General features: G+C 56.5%; 2 protein-coding genes across 9 annotated transcripts in view; both read left to right on the top strand.

Moving 5' to 3' along the window:
- Positions 1-14,062, top strand: part of LOC140398897 (semaphorin-3F-like) — a 558,403-nt gene that overhangs the window by 319,779 nt on the left and 224,562 nt on the right. The window lies entirely within an intron of this gene.
- Positions 1-14,062, top strand: part of LOC140398896 (RNA-binding protein 10-like) — a 108,420-nt gene that overhangs the window by 80,251 nt on the left and 14,107 nt on the right. For 4 of the 8 annotated variants that reach the window (XM_072487856.1, XM_072487854.1, XM_072487860.1 and 1 more), the window contains exons 14-18: positions 2,192-2,300; positions 4,156-4,286; positions 6,948-7,095; positions 7,450-7,541; positions 10,687-10,845. In XM_072487856.1, the coding sequence (XP_072343957.1) occupies positions 2,192-2,300; positions 4,156-4,286; positions 6,948-7,095; positions 7,450-7,541; positions 10,687-10,845 (639 nt within the window). The remainder of the gene's footprint in view (positions 1-2,191; positions 2,301-4,155; positions 4,287-6,947; positions 7,096-7,449; positions 7,542-10,686; positions 10,846-14,062) is intronic. The other 4 variants (XM_072487857.1, XM_072487862.1, XM_072487858.1 and 1 more) reach the window with 3 other exon arrangements.

The raw sequence follows: 14,062 nt of genomic DNA on the forward strand, positions 1-14,062 counted from the left end.
CCCTCTCCAGCCTGTTACACAGGAACAGGAGGAGGCCCATTCAGCCCCTCTCCAGCCTGTTACACAGGAACAGGAGGAGGCCCATTCAGCCCCTCTCCAGCCTGTTACACAGGAACAGGAGAAGGCCCATTCAGTCCCTCTCCAGCCTGTTACACAGGAACAGGAGGTGCCCATTCAGCCCCTCTCCAGCCTGTTACACAGGAACAGGAGGAGGCCCATTCAGCCCCTCTCCAGCCTGTTACACAGGAACAGGAGGAGGCCCATTCAGCCCCTCTCCAGCCTGTTACACAGGAACAGGAGGAGCCCATTCAGCCCCTCTCAGCATGTTACACAGGAACAGGAGGAGGCCCATTCAGCCCCTCTCCAGCCTGTTACACAGGAACAGGAGGAGGCCCATTCAGCCCCTCTCCAGCCTGTTACACAGGAACAGGAGGAGGCCCATTCAGCCCCTCTCCAGCCTGTTACACAGGAACAGGAGGAGGCCCATTCAGCCCCTCTCCAGCCTGTTACACAGGAACAGGAGGAGGCCCATTCAGCCCCTCTCCAGCCTGTTACACAGGAACAGGAGGAGGGCCATTCAGCCCCTCTCCAGCCTGTTAGGAACAGGAGGAGGCCATTCAGCCCCTCTCCAACCTGTTACACAGGAACAGGAGGAGGCCCATTCGGCCCCTCCAGCCTGTTACACAGGAACAGGAGGAGCCCAATCAGCCCCTCTCCAGCCTGTTACACAGGAACAGGAGGAGCCCAATCAGCCCCTCTCCAGCCTGCTCCCCAGGAACAGGAGTTGGCCCCATTCAGCCCCTCTCCAGCCTGTTACACAGGAACAGGATGAGGCCCCATTCAGCCCCTCTCCAGCCTGTTACACAGGAACAGGAGGAGGCCCCATTCAGCCCCTCTCCAGCCTGTAACACAGGAACAGGAGGAGGCCCCATTCAGCCCCTCTCCAGCCTGCTCCCCACTCAGCCCCTCTCCAGCCTGAAACACAGGAACAGGAGGAGGCCCCATTCAGCCCCTCTCCAGCCTGTTACACAGGAACAGGAGGAGGCCCATTCAGCCCCTCTCCAGCCTGTTACACAGGAACAGGAGGAGGCCCCATTCAGCCCCTCTCCAGCCTGTTACACAGGAACAGGAGGAGGCCCATTCAGCCCCACCAGCCTGTTACACATGAACAGGAGGAGGCCCATTCAGCCCCTCTCCAGCCTGTTACACAGGAACAGGAGGAGGCCCATTCAGCCCCTCTCCAGCCTGTTACACAGGAACAGGGGGAGGCCCATTCAGCCCCTCTCCAGCCTGCTCCCCACGAACAGGAGGAGGCCCCATTCAGCCCCCCTCCAGCCTGTTACACAGGAACAGGAGGAGGCCCCATTCAGCCCCTCTCCAGCCTGTTACACAGGAACAGGAGGATGCCCATTCAGCCCCTCTCCAGCGTGTTACACAGGAACAGGAGGCCATTCAGCCCCTCTCCAGCCTGTTGCACAGGAACAGGAGGAGGCCCATTCAGCCTCTCTCCAGCCTGTTACACAGGAACAGGAGGCGGCCATTCAGCCCCTCTCCAGCCTGTTACACAGGAACAGGAGGCCATTCAGCCCCTCTCCAGCCTGTTACACAGGAACAGGAGGAGGCCCATTCAGCCCCTCTCCAGCCTGTTACACAGGAACAGGAGGATGCCCATTCAGCCCCTCTCCAGCGTGTTACACAGGAACAGGAGGCCATTCAGCCCCTCTCCAGCCTGTTGCACAGGAACAGGAGGAGGCCCATTCAGCCTCTCTCCAGCCTGTTACACAGGAACAGGAGGCCATTCAGCCCCTCTCCAGCCTGTTACACAGGAACAGGAGGAGGCCCATTCAGCCCCTCTCCAGCCTGTTACACAGGAACAGGAGGAGGCCCATTCAGCCCCTCTCCAGCCTGTTACACAGGAACAGGAGGAGGCCCATTCAGCCCCTCTCCAGTCTGTTACACAGGAACAGAAGGCCACTCAGCCCCTCTCCAGCCTGTTACACAGGAACAGGAGGAGGCCCATTCAGACCCTCCTGAGCTCTTATTTTGATTTTAGCCGCCTGCCCTAAACTCTCCAGTCAGTGTAATCTCTCCCTGATGGAATTGTGAAACGCGTCGATTTGATTCCCCATTGAGGATGATTCTACGCTGCCTGCCCCATCCCCAATCCTAACGCCTTGTTTTACCTGGACAGGGTGGTAACCAATATCCCCAGGATTACCAGCGGAGCTCCGAGCAGCAGCCGAAGAGCAGTGGGCGAGCGGCACCTCCAACAACATATGAGGCACCTCCCACCACGGCAGGTCAGTCAGGTCGCCTCTCCGGCGTGGCCACAACCCACCCAGCTACGTTTCATCAACCACTCCTAACCTTGGCCATCACCATGCTCTGGATGGAGGCAGGACTTCCGCAGCCACTGTAGAGGGAGAATTACTCTGTATCTAACACCGTGCTGCACCTGTCTGGGAGTGTTTGATGGGGACAGTGTGGAGGGAGCTTTACTCTGTATCTAACCCCGTGCTGTACCTGTCCTGGGAGTGTTTGATGGGGACAGTGTAGAGGGAGCTTTACTCTGTATCTAACCCTGTGCTGTACCTGTCCTGGGAGTGTTTGATGGGGACAGTGTAGAGGGAGCTTTACTCTGTATCTAACCCCGTGCTGTACCTGTCCTGGGAGTGTTTGATGGGGACAGTGTAGAGGGAGCTTTACTCTGTATCTAACCCCGTGCTGTACCTGTCCTGGGAGTGTTTGATGGGGACAGTGTAGAGGGAGCTTTACTCTGTATCTAACCCCGTGCTGTACCTGTCCTAGGAGTGTTTGATGGGGACAGTGGAGAGGGAGCTTTACTCTGTATCTAACCCCGTGCTGTACCTGTCCTGGGAGTGTTTGATGGGGACAGTGTAGAGGGAGCGTTACTCTGTAACTAACCCCGTGCTGTACCTGTCCTGGGAGTGTTTGATGGGGACTATGTAGAGGGAGCTTTACTCTGTATCTAACCCCGTGCTGTCCCTGTCCTGGGAGTGTTTGATGGGGACAGTGTAGAAGGAGCTTTACTCTGTATCTAACCCCGTGCTGTACCTGTCCTGGGAGTGTTTGACGGGGGCAGTGCAGAGGGAGCTTTACTCTGTATCTAACTACGTGCTGTACCTGTCCTGGGAGCGTTTGGTGGGGACAGTGTAGAGGGAGCTTTACTCTGTATCTAACCCTGTCCTGTACCTGTCCTGGGAGTGTTTGACGGGGACAGTGTAGAGGGAGTTTACTCTGTATCTAACCCCGTGCTGTACCTGTCCTGAGAGTGTTTGATGGGGACAGTGTAGAGGGAGCTTTACTCTGTATCTAACCCTGTCCTGTACCTGTCCTGGGAGTGTTTGATGGGGACAGTGTAGAGGGAGCTTTACTCTGTATCTAACCCCGTGCTGTACCTGTCCTGGGAGTGTTTGATGGGGACAGTGTAGAGGGAGCTTTACTCTGTATCTAACCCCGTGCTGTACCTGTCCTGGGAGTGTTTGATGGGGACAGTGTGGAGGGAGCTTTACTCTGTATCTAACCCTGTGCTGTACCTGTCCTGGGAGTGGTTAATGGGGACAGTGTAGAGGGAGTTTACTCTGTATCTAACCCCGTACTGTACCTGTCCTGGGAGTGTTTGATGGGGACAGTGTGGAGGGAGCTTTACTCTGTATCTAACCCCGTGCTGTACCTGTCCTGGGAGTGTTTGATGGGGACAGTGTAGAGGGAGTTTACTCTGTATCTAACCCCGTACTGTACCTGTCCTGGGAGTGGTTAATGGGGACAGTGTAGAGGGAGCTTTACTCTGTATCTAACCCCGTACTGTACCTGTCCTGGGAGTGGTTAATGGGGACAGTGTAGAGAGAGCTTTACTCTGTATCTAACCCCGTGCTGTACCTGTCCTGGGAGTGTTTGATGGGGACAGTGTAGAGGGAGCTTTACTCTGTATCTAACCCCGTACTGTACCTGTCCTGGGAGTGGTTAATGGGGACAGTGTAGAGAGAGCTTTACTCTGTATCTAACCCAGTGCTGTACCTGTCCTGGGAGTGTTTGATGGGGACAGTGTAGAGGGAGCTTTACTCTGTATCTAACCCCGTGCTGTACCTGTCCTGGGAGTGTTTGATGGGGATGTGTTTTTTCTGTTCCTTGCAGCAACAGAAACTTCTTCGGAGCCGGGAGTTCCCGGGGTCGATCCTATCCCACAGTCGGTTCAGACACAAGCTGCACCACAGCTGTACCAGAAACCGCCCAACGCCGCGGCAGACAGCGTGCGCTCCACACAGGTAAGGGCCCAGGTGTGCGGATGTGCTGTGGGCTCGGAGCCTCATTGATGGTTTTACTCCAGCATCTGCATCAGAGGGTCAGTGCTGAGGGAGTGCCGCACTGTCAGAGGGTCAGTACTTAGGGAGTGCAGCACTGTCAGAGGGTCAGTACTGAGGGAGTGCCGCACTGTCAGAGGGTCAGTACTGAGGGAGTGTCGCACTGTCAGAGGGTCAGTACTGAGGGAGTGCTGCACTGTCAGAGGGTCAGTACTGAGGGAGTGCCGCACTGTCAGAGGGTCAGTACTGAGGGAGTGCTGCACTGTCAGAGGGTCAGTACTGAGGGAGTGCCGCACGGTCAGTGGTCAGTACTGAGGGAGTGCCGCACTGTCAGAGGGTCAGTGCTGAGGGTGTGCTGCACTGTCAGAGGGTCAGTGCTGAGGGAGTGCCGCACTGTCAGAGGGTCAGTACTGAGGGAGTGCCGCACTGTCAGAGGGTCAGTACTGAGGGAGTGCTGCATTGTCAGAGGGTCAGCACTGAGGGAGTGCCGCACTGTCAGAGGGTCAGTACTGAGGGAGTGCTGCACTGTCAGAGGGTCAGTACTGAGGGAGAGCCGCACTGTCAGAGGGTCAGTACTGAGGGAGTGCTGCATTGTCAGAGGGTCAGCACTGAGGGAGTGCCGCACGGTCAGTGGTCAGTACTGAGGGAGCGCCGCACTGTCAGAGGGTCAGTACTGAGGGAGTGCTGCACTGTCAGAGGGTCAGTACTGAGGGAGTGCCGCACTGTCAGAGGGTCAGTACTGAGGGAGTGCTGCATTGTCAGAGGGTCAGCACTGAGGGAGTGCCGCACTGTCAGAGGGTCAGTACTGAGGGAGCACCGCACTGTCAGAGGGTCAGTACTGAGGGAGAGCCGCACTGTCAGAGGGTCAGTACTGAGGGAGTGCTGCACTGTCAGAGGGTCAGTACTGAGGGAGTGCCGCACTGTCAGAGAGTCAGTACTGAGGGAGTGCTGCACTGTCAGAGGGTCAGTACTGAGGGAGTGCCGCACTGTCAGAGGGTCAGTACTGAGGGAGTGCTGCATTGTCAGAGGGTCAGCACTGAGGGAGTGCCGCACTGTCAGAGGGTCAGTACTGAGGGAGTGCCGCACTGTCAGAGGGTCAGTGCTGAGGGAGTGCCGCACTGTCAGAGGGTCAGTACTGAGGGAGTGCCGCACTGTTAGAGGGTCAGTACTGAGGGAGTGCCGCACTGTCAGGGTCAGTACTGAGGGAACGCCGCACTGTCAGAGGGTCAGTACTGAGGGAGTGCCGCACTGTCAGAGGGTCAGTACTGAGGGAGCGCTGCACTGTCAGAGGGTCGGTACTGAGGGAGCGCTGCACTGTCAGAGGGTCGGTACTGAGGGAGCGCTGCACTGTCAGAGGGTCGGTACTGAGGGAGCGCTGCCCTGTCAGAGGGTCAGTACTGAGGGAGTGCTGCACTGTCAGAGGGTCAGTACTGAGGGAGTGCTGCACTGTCAGATGGTCGGTACTGAGGGGGCGCTGCCCTGTCAGAGGGTCAGTACTGAGGGAGTGCTGCACTGTCAGAGGGTCGGTACTGAGGGAGCGCTGCCCTGTCAGAGGGTCAGTACTGAGGGAGTGCTGCACTGTCAGTGGGTCAGTACTGAGGGAGTGCTGCACTGTCAGTGGGTCAGTACTGAGGGAGTGCCGCACTGTCAGAGGGTCAGTACTGAGGGAGTGCCGCACTGTTAGAGGGTCAGTACTGAGGGAGTGCCGCACTGTCAGAGGGTCGGTACTGAGGGAGCGCTGCACTGTCAGAGGGTCAGTACTGAGGGAGCGCTGCACTGTCAGAGGGTCGGTACTGAGGGAGCGCTGCACTGTCAGATGGTCGGTACTGAGGGAGCGCTGCCCTGTCAGAGGGTCAGTACTGAGGGAGTGCCGCACTGTCAGAGGGTCAGTACTGAGGGAGTGCCGCACTGTCAGAGGGTCAGTACTGAGGGAGTGCTGCACTGTCAGAGGGTCGGTACTGAGGGAGCGCCGCACTGTCAGAGGGTCAGTACTGAGGGAGTGCTGCACTGTCAGTGGGTCAGTACTGAGGGAGTGCTGCACTGTCAGAGGGTCAGTACTGAGGGAGTGCTGCACTGTCAGAGGGTCAGTACTGAGGGAGTGCCGCACTGTCAGAGGGTCAGTACTGAGGGAGTGCCGCACTGTCAGAGGGTCAGTACTGAGGGAGTGCCGCACTGTCAGAGGGTCAGTACTGAGGGAGTGCTGCACTGTCTGAGGGTCAGTACTGAGGGAGTGCCGCACTGTCAGAGGGTCAGTACTGAGGGAGTGCCGCACTGTCAGAGGGTCAGTACTGAGGGAATGCTGCACTGTCAGAGGGTCAGTACTGAGGGAGTGCCGCACTGTCAGAGGGTCAGTACTGAGGGAGTGCCGCACTGTCAGAGGGTCAGTACTGAGGGAGTTTTGCACTGTCAGTGGGTCAGTACTGAGGGAGTGCTGCACTGTCAGTGGGTCAGTACTGAGGGAGCGCCCTGAGGGGGTGGTAATTTCTGTCTGATCTAAAACACCCTTGATCATCGTGAGCACTTTGATTAGATCCCCCTCCCCATCGCCAAAATCTCACACTGCAGTGTGAAAGCGACTTGGGAACCTGGACATACCAACCCTCACCCCACTTTCTGCCTGTTTAGACTTCACAGATCGCCCGACCTCCGGTGACCCAGAAAGTGGAGATCGTGGCTGAGCCGCAGCTGATCATTGGCCAGGCGCCTGCGGCAAGTGGCAGCGACCAACCGTCTTCGAGCTCCAGCGCGGGTACGCAGGACTACACCCAGTACCGTGAGTACGGCCGTTCGGGGGCGCAGCACCATTGGCCTCGGGTTGAGGGCGTGCGGGGGGGTGCCGCTGCTCGCTGAACTCCCTGGGGAGTGGCCGTGCATCACATTCGATCCCTGCTCCTTTCTGAGTTGGGTCCTGACTCCGGGGTGGGCGGGCCAACACCAAGTTGTTGCCTTGCGGGCTGACCAGGCCCGTCCATGAGAACCTTCGCTGCCGAGGACACCTCGTGTCACACCGGAGGAGGCCGACCCTCTCAGGAGTGTTCCTCGGCGGGAGGGGCAGGAAGCGGCGTTTCAACCAGGCTGAATATTAAAACCACAGTTACTGAACCTCTCTGCCTCCCTCCCCCCACAGCCGTGCCGGACGTCTCCACCTACCAATACGACGAGCAGTCGGGATATTACTACGACCCGCAGACCGGACTCTACTACGACCCCAACTCGCAGGTAAAGCCGGACTCCATTCTCAAAACGCGTTTCGGGCAGGCGCGAGGTCGCGGTCGTGTCCGAATGTACGGAAATTTAGCAGGCAGGGAAGGGCCGTTGAGGGCCAGCCCCCCCCCCCCCCCCCCCACAACCTCGCCCCGCCAGACCTCACTTTGACGGCAGCACTATCATGAGGCCATACCAGACCTCGAGCATCTCCGCTCTCCAGCCCGTCTCTGAGGTTGGTGCCCACGGGCTCTCGTTAGGACTGGCACCAACCCCATCGTGTTGCCCCCCACCCCCCCCTCAACGCCATTGCAATATCCGTGATTTATTGACACGCTGCACTGCACTCTGCACGGTCGAGGAAGCGGACACACTGGCACTTTCACGCAGATTGAGCAGAATTTTCTTTGTGAACGATGTAGTGCAGGTGGAGGCCATTCAGCCCACTATGGCTATTCCGGCTCTTTGAAGTGTCATGGGCGAGGCGTTTTCAGAACCCCAAAATGTACCATGGAGTTCAACCAACCTCTCCCTTTAATGGATTTGTTGCTTTTCCGAGCACACGGCGAGTACCCTAGGTGTGGGATTACAATTATGGACACAATTTAACACAAAACACTGTTTATTCCATGACGTCAACTTAACATCTTACATAAACATTGGCTCTCTTAACACCCCTTACTTCAAAGATTACTGTTGCAATACTTCCTTAAAATGTTCCTTCAAACGTCCAAGAGACTTAACACCTTTAAACAGTATCACATCAGGTTAAAGGATATATATATTTTCTGTAGAATGGCGGAGACTGTCGCAAACTGGCTTTCTACCTTTACACTGCTCAACGTGCAGCTCTCTGGAAACACACAGACATAGCTTTTAAACGGAAACTAAAAACCTGCAAAATGGCCGACCGAAGCTGAGCTCCACCCACTCTATGACATCACTGTTTCCTTAAAGGTACATTGCTTAAACATCCATGTCTTAAAGGCACTCTCGCATGACAGAAGGAACAAGTCAATTCTCTTCTCTCTCCCCCCCCCCCCCCCCCCCTCCAACCTCTTTTCCATGAAGATTTACCCCTTCAGTAGTTACCCGATCCTCTTTGAGGGTGAAGCTGCTTTCGCCGCCCTTTCAGGCAGCACCTTCCAGACCACAGCAACTCACTCCCACAGATTGATTTACTGATTCTCTTCAATCTGTGTCTGTCCCCCTCTCCAGCTACTGACCCTCCTGCCCCTGGGATACACTTTCTCCTCATTTACTTGATCAAAAAGAAAACCCTCGCGATTGTGAAAGCCTCGATTTAAATCCCCCCCCCCCGCCACCCTTAACCTTGTCCCCTCGGTGGAGAAAGAATAATCCCAGCTTTTCCCAGTCTCTCCCTGCACATGAACTGCAGTTGCGCCTGGAACCGTTCCGGGTTAAATCTCAGTCCACCGCACGCTCCCTCTCTTCGAGGTCTCGACATCCTTCCTGAAAGTGCAGGTTCCCGGGCTTGGATCTGCCGATGGGGCCGGAGCAGTGAGCTGTGAACGTTTGGTGTTGTGCGTCATCACAGCGCCTGAACACACTCCCCCTCCAGGCTGAAACGAGTAATTCCTGGGCCGGTTCTGTGCAACAGGAGAAAACGCTTGGAGCTTCCGAAGGGTTCACCTTTGTGATGTCAAAGCCAATTGTTGAACATCTGGGAAGAGAACAGGGCTGGACCCAATCCCCTTCTGTGCATCTCCGTGCGATGTATTTCTCAAATGAGCTGTCTTCAGGATTATGAGGAGGGTTTTGCTGGGGTCGACGTAGAGAAGGTGCTTCCACCTGTGGGGAGCAGGGTGCAGGACATCAATAAAAGACAGTGACTCGGGGGAGTGGGGAGAATGTGGGACTCGCTCCCACAGGGAGTGGGGAGAATGTGGGACTCGCTCCCACAGGGAGTGAGGAGAATGTGGGACTCGCTCCCACGGGGAGTGAGGAAAATGTGGGACTCTCTCCCACAGGGAGTGGGGAGAATGTGGGACTCGCTCCCACAGGGAGTGGGGAGAATGTGGGACTCTCTCCCACAGGGAGTGGGGAGAATGTGGGACTCGCTCCCACAGGGAGTGAGGAAAATGTGGGATTCGCTCCCACGGGGAGTGAGGAAAATGTGGGACTCTCTCCCACAGGGAGTGGGGAGAATGTGGGACTCGCTCCCACAGGGAGTGGGGAGAATGTGCGACTCGCTCCCACAGGGAGTGAGGAGAATGTGGGACTCGCTCCCACGGGGAGTGAGGAAAATGTGGGACTCTCTCCCACAGGGAGTGGGGAGAATGTGGGACTCGCTCCCACAGGGAGTGGGGAGAATGTGGGACTCTCTCCCACAGGGAGTGGGGAGAATGTGGGACTCGCTCCCACAGGGAGTGAGGAAAATGTGGGATTCGCTCCCATGGGGAGTGGGGAGAATGTGCGACTCGCTCCCACGGGGAGTGGGGAGAATGTGCGACTCGCTCCCACGGGGAGTGGGGAGAATGTGGGACTCTCTCCCACAGGGAGTGGGGAGAATGTGGGACTCTCTCCCACAGGGAGTCGGGAGAATGTGGGACTCGCTCCCACAGGGAGTGAGGAAAATGTGGGATTCGCTCCCATGGGGAGTGGGGAGAATGTGCGACTCGCTCCCACGGGGAGTGGGGAGAATGTGGGACTCGCTCCCACAGGGAGTGGGGAGAATGTGGGACTCTCTCCCACAGGGAGTGGGGAGAATGTGGGACTCGCTCCCACAGGGAGTGAGGAAAATGTGGGATTCGCTCCCATGGGGAGTGGGGAGAATGTGGGACTCGCTCCCAGAGAGAGTGGGGAGAATGTGGGACTCACTCCCACGGGGAGTGGGGAGAATGTGGGATTCGCTCCCACGGGGAGTGGGGAGAATGTGGGACTCGCTCCCACGGGGAGTGGGGAGAATGTGGGACTCGCTCCCACAGGGAGTGCAGACAATGTGGGACTTCCTCCCATGGGGCACCAGAAAGGGGTCTGCCTCTTGGGATTCCATTGGGAGAAGTGAACCGGTTCCTCGAGGCCTTCCGAGGTTTAACATGACCCTCCCCATTGCCCTCGGAGCATATTTGTAACCTCAGCAAGTGCAAGGCTTCCGGGTTAATGGCACTCTCTCTTGTGTATATATTTTCATGTGTAGTACTACTATAATGCACAGACGCAGCAGTACCTGTACTGGGATGGGGACAAGCAGACCTACCTCCCGGCCCCTGACCAAAGTGGGGACGCCGCCAAGGACCTGGCCTCGAAGGAGGGCAAGGAGAAGAAAGAAAAACCCAAGAACAAGACTGCCCAGCAGGTGAGAACTGGGTCGGGGAGGGGGTTGCGATACGCAAGGTGCCGTCGCCATTATGGACTGGGGGGCGCGACCCGCGGGTGGGTCGTGGAGCCGTCCGTCGCGGCATTCCCGATTGTGCAAATCCACGCGCAACAGCCGGCTCTTAATAATGCCGGCTGCGAGCGGCCTTCAAAATGGCCAGGAACAGATAATAAAGATTTGGCCGCACTGTGCATGCGCACCGATGATCGGGCACGCATGCGCAGTGCGGCCGCATTTTTTAAAAATATGGTCGCAGCCTTTTTTTTTTTTCAAGTTCGGGGGACCATTGGGGCCAAAGGGACACAAAACCATTTCCTCCATTTTTGTCAGCAACAAACAAGGGAAGAGAAAATGGTGGGGTCGCACAGGTCGGCCGGCGTGGGTCCCGAAGGTCGGCCGGCGTGGGTCACGTAGGTCGGCCGGCGTGGGTCGCGCAGTGAGGGTCGGCCGGCGTGGGTCGCGCAGGTCGGCCGGCGTGGGTCGCGCAGGTCGGCCGGTTGGTTAAAATGGGCACCCGGAAAAAAAGTTTGAAAAAACACTGATGTGGAGGGTTAGCAGGGCAACCTCTGTTCAGGAAGCAGATTGAGGATGGCTGACCTGATCAAGGGAGGGGTTTAAGATGATTAATGGATTTGATGGGGTCGATAGAGAGAAACTGCTGGTGCGGGGTTGACGGGGCGGGGGGGGGGGGGGGGGTGCGTATCCACATCAAAGTTGCGCAGAACCTTAAAATGAGAGCCAGGCCATTCAGAGGGATGACTGGAAGCACCTCCACTCGCGCAGGGAAATCCGGAACTCTCCGCAGGGAAATCCGGAACTCTCCGCAGGGAAATCCGGAACTCACCGCAATGAAATCCAGAACACTCCGCAGGGAAATCCGGAGCTCTCCATAGGAAAATCCGGAACTCTCCGCAGGGAAATCCGGAACTCACGCAGGGAAATCTGGAACTCTCCACCGGGGAATCCGGAACTCTCCTCAGGGGAATCAGGAACTCTCCGCAGGGAAATCTGGAACTCTCCGCAGGGAAATCCGGAACTCTCCAGAAGATAATCCGGAACTCTCCGCAGGGATATCCGAAACTCTCCACATCGGAATCCGGAACTCTCCGCAGGGATATCCGGAACAATCCGCAGGAAAATCCGGAACTCTGCAGGAAAATCAGGAACCCTCCGCTGGGAAATCCGGAACTCTCCGCAGGGAGATCTAGAACTCTCCACAGGGAAATCCGGAACTCTCTATAGGGGAATCCAAAACACTCCGCAGGGAAATCCAGAACTCTCCACAGGGAAATCCAGAACTCTCCACAGGGAAATCCGGAACTCTCTGCAGGAAAATCCATAACTCACCGCGGGGAAATCCGGAACTCTCCGCGGGGAAATCCGGAACTCTCCGTGGGGAAATCTGGAACTCTCCGCAGGGAAATCCGGAACTCTCCAGAAGATAATCCGGAACTCTCCGCAGGGATATCCGAAACTCTCCACATCGGAATCCGGAACTCTCCGCAGGGATATCCGGAACACTCCGCAGGAAAATCCGGAACTCTGCAGGAAAATCAGGAACCCTCCGCTGGGAAATCCGGAACTCTCCGCTGGGAAATCCGGATCTCTCCACAGGGAAATCCGGAACTCTCCGCTGGGAAATCCGGTGCATTCCACAGCAAAATCCAGAACTCTCCATCGGAAAATCCAGAACTCTCTTTTTAGGGAAATCCGGAACATTCCACAGGGGAATCCAGAACTCTCCGCAGGGAAACCGGAACTCTCCAGAGGAAAATCCGGAACTCTCCACAGGGAAATCCGGAACTCTCCACAGGGAAATCCGGAACTCTCCACAGGGAAATCCGGAACAATCCACAGGAAAATCCGGAACATTCCACAGGAAAATGCAGAACTCTCCATCGTTAAATACAGAACTCTCTATAGGAAAATCCGGAACAATCCACAGGGAAATCTGGAACATTCCACAGGGAAATCCGGAACTCTCCACAGGGAAATCCGGAACACACCACAGGGGAATCCGGAACTCGCCACAGGGAAATCCGGAACTCTCCACCGGGAAATCCGGAACAATCCACAGGAAAATCCGGAACATTCCACAGGAAAATCCGGAACTCTCCATCTGGAACATTCCTAAGGAAAATCCAGAACTCCATAGGGAAATCCGGAACTCTCTGCAGGGGAATCCGGAACCGTCCGCAGGGAAATCCGGAACCCTCCGCAGGGAAATCCAGAACACACCACAGGGAAATCCAGAACACTCCACTAAACAAAACTGGGGGGGTGGGGGGGATTGGAAATTTCAGAGCTGAGATTGATAGATTTTTGTTGTGCAAATTTGGTAATTAAGTTTATGGAAACTAGGTGGGGAAATGGAGTTAACGTATAGATCGCTGTGAGCAGACTGAATGGAGGGGACAGGCTGGAGAGGGGCTGAATGGCCTCCTCCTGTTCCTGTGTAACAGGCTGGAGAGGGGCTGAATGGGGCCTCCTCCTGTTCCTGTGTAACAGGCTGGAGAGGGGCTGAATGGGCCTCCTGTTCCTGTGTAACAGGCTGGAGAGGGGCTGAATGGGCCTCCTCCTGTTCCTGTGTAACAGGCTGGAGAGGGGCTGAATGGGCCTCCTCCTGTTCCTGTGTAACAGGCTGGAGAGGGGCTGAATGGGGCCTCCTCCTGTTCCTGTGTAACAGGCTGGAGAGGGGCTGAATGGGCCTCCTCCTGTTCCTGTGTAACAGGCTGGAGAGGGGCTGAATGGGCCTCCTCCTGTTCCTGTGTAGGGCTGGAGAGGGGCTGAATGGGCCTCCCCCTGTTCCTGTGTAACAGGCTGGAGAGGGGCTGAATGGGCCTCCTGTTCCTGTGTAACAGGCTGGAGAGAGGCTGAATGGGTTCCTCTGTTCCTGTGTAGGGCTGGAGAGGGGCTGAATGGGCTCCTGTTCCTGTATAACAGGCTGGGGAGGGGCTGAATGGGTTCCTCCTGTTCCTGTGTAACAGGCTGGAGAGGGGCTGAATGGTCTCTTGTGCATCCAATCCAATCCACCTATGAAATTAGCTGGGTGTAAGGGTGAAAAGGTGCTGGTAACATTGGGCCTAACTCCGTGGACAGCCTGGCACTGGATTTTGTTATGGGCCAGGGTTTAGAGAACCCCAAAGTGTATCATGGAGTTCACCTGACCCACAACTTTAATAGATTGTGGTATGGG

The sequence above is a fragment of the Scyliorhinus torazame genome, chromosome 22 (genome assembly GCF_047496885.1).
Source record: "Scyliorhinus torazame isolate Kashiwa2021f chromosome 22, sScyTor2.1, whole genome shotgun sequence".
Lineage (NCBI taxonomy): Eukaryota > Metazoa > Chordata > Chondrichthyes > Carcharhiniformes > Scyliorhinidae > Scyliorhinus > Scyliorhinus torazame.